Here is a 3,367-nt window from a genome sequence, read left to right as displayed (position 1 = left end):
TGTCATCACTGTTGACGGTAGTTTTCACATAGTGGCCTTAAAAATAAGTGGTCAGAGCATGAAGATAGAAAGGTCAGAATCTGGTGGTAAATACTGTGAACCGGAGTGAGCTGGAAGCACACTGTTACCGAGATTAAAAATCTGTGCAGACGGCTTTACCGTTCACCTAATATGTCACTTCGATGGTTCCTACTCCCAGCGAGCATCATTATGCGTTGCACTAAAGCAGCAAGGCATGCAATGTTACTTCCGGTTGCCTATATATACGAGGCCATCACACACACACACAGAGGCAGATCAAGTGCGAACGTGCAGCAGCAGAGCAACACCAGCTCCCCTGTTCCTGCTCTGTTTCCACTCTGCTGTGCTACAGCAGCAGCAGCAAGAAAAGCTTGGTTGGGGTGTGTTTTTGATCGGTCGGCCATGGTGGCGATAACGGCGCCGAGCTCGATCGAGCACATCCCGCTGGTTAGGTGCCCCAAGGCCAATGCCGGGCCGCCGGCTGTCATCCCGTCCATCGACCTGTCGGCGCCCGGCGCGGCGGCGGCGGTGGCCGAGGCGTGCCGCAGCCTGGGGTTCTTCAAGGCGACCAACCACGGGGTGCCGGCTGGGCTCGCCGACGCGCTGGAGGCCGGCGCCATGGCGTTCTTCGCGCTGCCGCACCAGGAGAAGCTGGACATGTCCGGCCCGGCGCGGCCCCTCGGCTACGGCAGCAAGAGCATCGGCTCCAACGGCGACGTCGGCTGGCTGGAGTACCTCCTCCTCTCCGTCAGCTCCAGCTCCGTCCCGAGCTCCGCCCTGCCGCCGTCGCTCCGGTACGTACCCATCCATCCATCCATGTATCTGTTTCCGTGATGAAAGAACTCGATGAAGAAGGCGAGACTGGATGATGGACGGACAGGGTGGCGCTGGAGGAGTACACGCGCGCGGTGAGGGAGGTGGGAGGGAGGGTGATGGAGCTGATGGCGGAGGGGCTCGGGGTGGCGGCGGAGGAGAGGGAGGTGCTGCGGCGGATGGTGGTGGGGAGGGAAGGGAGCGAGGAGATGGTGCGGGTGAACCACTACCCGCCCTGCCTCCTGCCGGCGGGCCGGGACTGCGGCGTGACGGGCTTCGGGGAGCACACGGACCCACAGATCATCTCCGTGCTCCGGTCCAACTGCACCGCTGGCCTCCAGATCTTGCTCCGCGACGCCCGCTGGGTCCCCGTGCCCCCCGACCCCGATTCCTTCTTCGTCAACGTCGGCGACTCCCTCCAAGTAACTTAACACACACACACACACACTTACTTCCTCTAGTGCACGCAAATGTGCAATGCGATTAGCCAACTGAAGGTGATGATGTGCGTGCGTGCAGGTGCTGACGAACGGGAGGTTCAGGAGCGTGAAGCACAGGGTGGTGGCGCCGGAGGGGAGGGAGTCGAGGCTGTCGGTGATCTACTTCGGCGGGCCGGCGCCGTCGCAGCGGATCGCGCCGCTGCCGCAGGTGATGCGGGAGGGGGAGCGGAGCCTGTACAGGGAGTTCACCTGGGGCGAGTACAAGAAGGCCGCCTACAAGACCCGCCTCGGCGACAACCGCCTCGGCCCCTACGAGCTCAAACACGACGCCGCCAAATAATCATCGCAGCCACCGGCACGACTTGTGAACTGTGAATTGTACTACTACAACAACTGCTGCTACTAGTGTAGTTTAGCTCTAGCCGAGATATCATACGATCGATCAACCACTCCTACCGCCATCTGTACACATTCCTCCTTGCCGGCAAGCATCCCTGATGATCGTATCGATCCATCTCTCTCTCCCTCTGTTACCACTTTTTAACCCATTTCTGGTAACAAAAGGGCGCCGTTGCGTTGGCTTTGCTTGGCCAGCCCAAAACTGGCACTGCCGCGCTGCCTCCTTGCATTCCTCTCTGCGGCGCAGTACTCCTCTGTCCTCCTGGGTCTCTCTCTGCGCTGCAGTGCAGCGCATGCCGTGTAAAACAGTTTGCCGCATGCTGCTTCCATCGCTGCACGCAGGAGTACGTGATTATGTGCTGCTGCTCCTACTGTCGCTGCCGCCCCTTTTGTAGCATGGTTTTACCGGCCGGTTGCTGTCAGGTGCAGTCGTTCGTAGCTAATGATAATGCTTAACTACACCATTGAGTGTGTAAGTGTATGTACCGATGTGTAAGCAACTTAGCTATAGCAGTAATGTAACTGTCTGTGTGTATGGCCTTTTCCTACCTATAATGCGTAACGTGCACATGGATCGATCAGCCGGTGATCTTTGCTACTACTGCGACTTGTTCCCGACTTCTGATTGCACTTGTATCGTCTGTCGCTCTCCGGCCCTGTCGTCGATGGATTCACGTAATCTCTCGTGTATGGATTCACGGATCCGGCGAATCCGGGGCATCTCCTGATGTGATTTGAGATCGACGGCGAATCACTCCTGGATGCACTGCATGCAGGTAGGGGCCCGTGCCTCCGTCTCTCTTCCTAGGATAAAACTTTGCCTGAACGAAACCATCAAAAACGCTACTACACAGACGAATGCAATGCCGTCGAACCACTCGGGTAGATCGGACCTGCTGCTCTGCTGCATTGCAGGTCACTACCAGAGACAACCATCTGCCGTTAGCATACATTGTCATCTTTAAGCTTTTGGTTTAGGTTATAACACAAATTTGAATTTTCAACCTTAAATTTAGAGACTTTTTTACAATCATTCAAAAGTAATTTGGTGTACCAAAAATTTTGGTCTAAAATTTCGGTACCTTAAGATATACTGTATCTCGATGTAGTAAACTTTTATAATAAAAAATGTGATACATAGAATTACTTTTCAAGGATGTTAAAAAACTCTAAATTTGGAGTTTGTTTTGATGTTTTTTACCGAAATTTATTTTTCAGCTCTGGCTTCTCGATTGCTATGAACATATATATAAAAGTTGTATTATAAATTATTTTTTACTTGTAAATGTGTCATTTGCCCTTTTCTTCCAAACACCCTAAAGAGTTTTTCAACACCTTGAAAAAGTACATCGATACACTATATTTTTTTAACGTAAAAGTTTAGTATCTTCAATATGTCTTACGGTATTAGTTTTACTCTAAAATTTTTAAAATTTTTAGTATCTCAAAATACTTATTAAGAATAAAAAAAACGATGACACTGCAGGGAGAGAGGGAAGAGTAGCTAGGTGCGGTAGCGGCTTAATTATAAGTAGCTAGTCAGCATATATAGGTGCATAGAGTATGGACGAGCCGAGCGAGCGATCGACCACCGTCATTTGACCTGGATGACGCGATCGAGAGCCAGTAATCACGGGGCCGGGTTACGAGCTCCCGAGTTTCAACGACACGCTACCGGATAAGGGCCGCGCGGT

At 52.8% G+C, this 3,367-nt stretch overlaps 1 protein-coding gene across 1 annotated transcript; it reads left to right on the top strand.

Moving 5' to 3' along the window:
* The first annotated feature begins 323 nt into the window (after positions 1-323).
* LOC102705437 (gibberellin 2-beta-dioxygenase 3-like) lies at positions 324-2,252 on the top strand. The gene is made up of 3 exons (XM_040524463.1): positions 324-815; positions 902-1,256; positions 1,354-2,252. Exons 1-3 carry the CDS (start codon positions 424-426, stop codon positions 1,612-1,614), a joined length of 1,008 nt encoding a protein of 335 aa, XP_040380397.1. The 5' UTR covers positions 324-423; the 3' UTR covers positions 1,615-2,252.
* The last annotated feature ends 1,115 nt before the right edge of the window (positions 2,253-3,367 follow it).

This window comes from Oryza brachyantha, chromosome 5 (assembly GCF_000231095.2).
Source record: "Oryza brachyantha chromosome 5, ObraRS2, whole genome shotgun sequence".
Taxonomy (NCBI): domain Eukaryota; kingdom Viridiplantae; phylum Streptophyta; class Magnoliopsida; order Poales; family Poaceae; genus Oryza; species Oryza brachyantha.
Note: the sequence above shows the minus strand (reverse complement) of the source record. Positions and strands in the feature narration are given on the sequence as shown.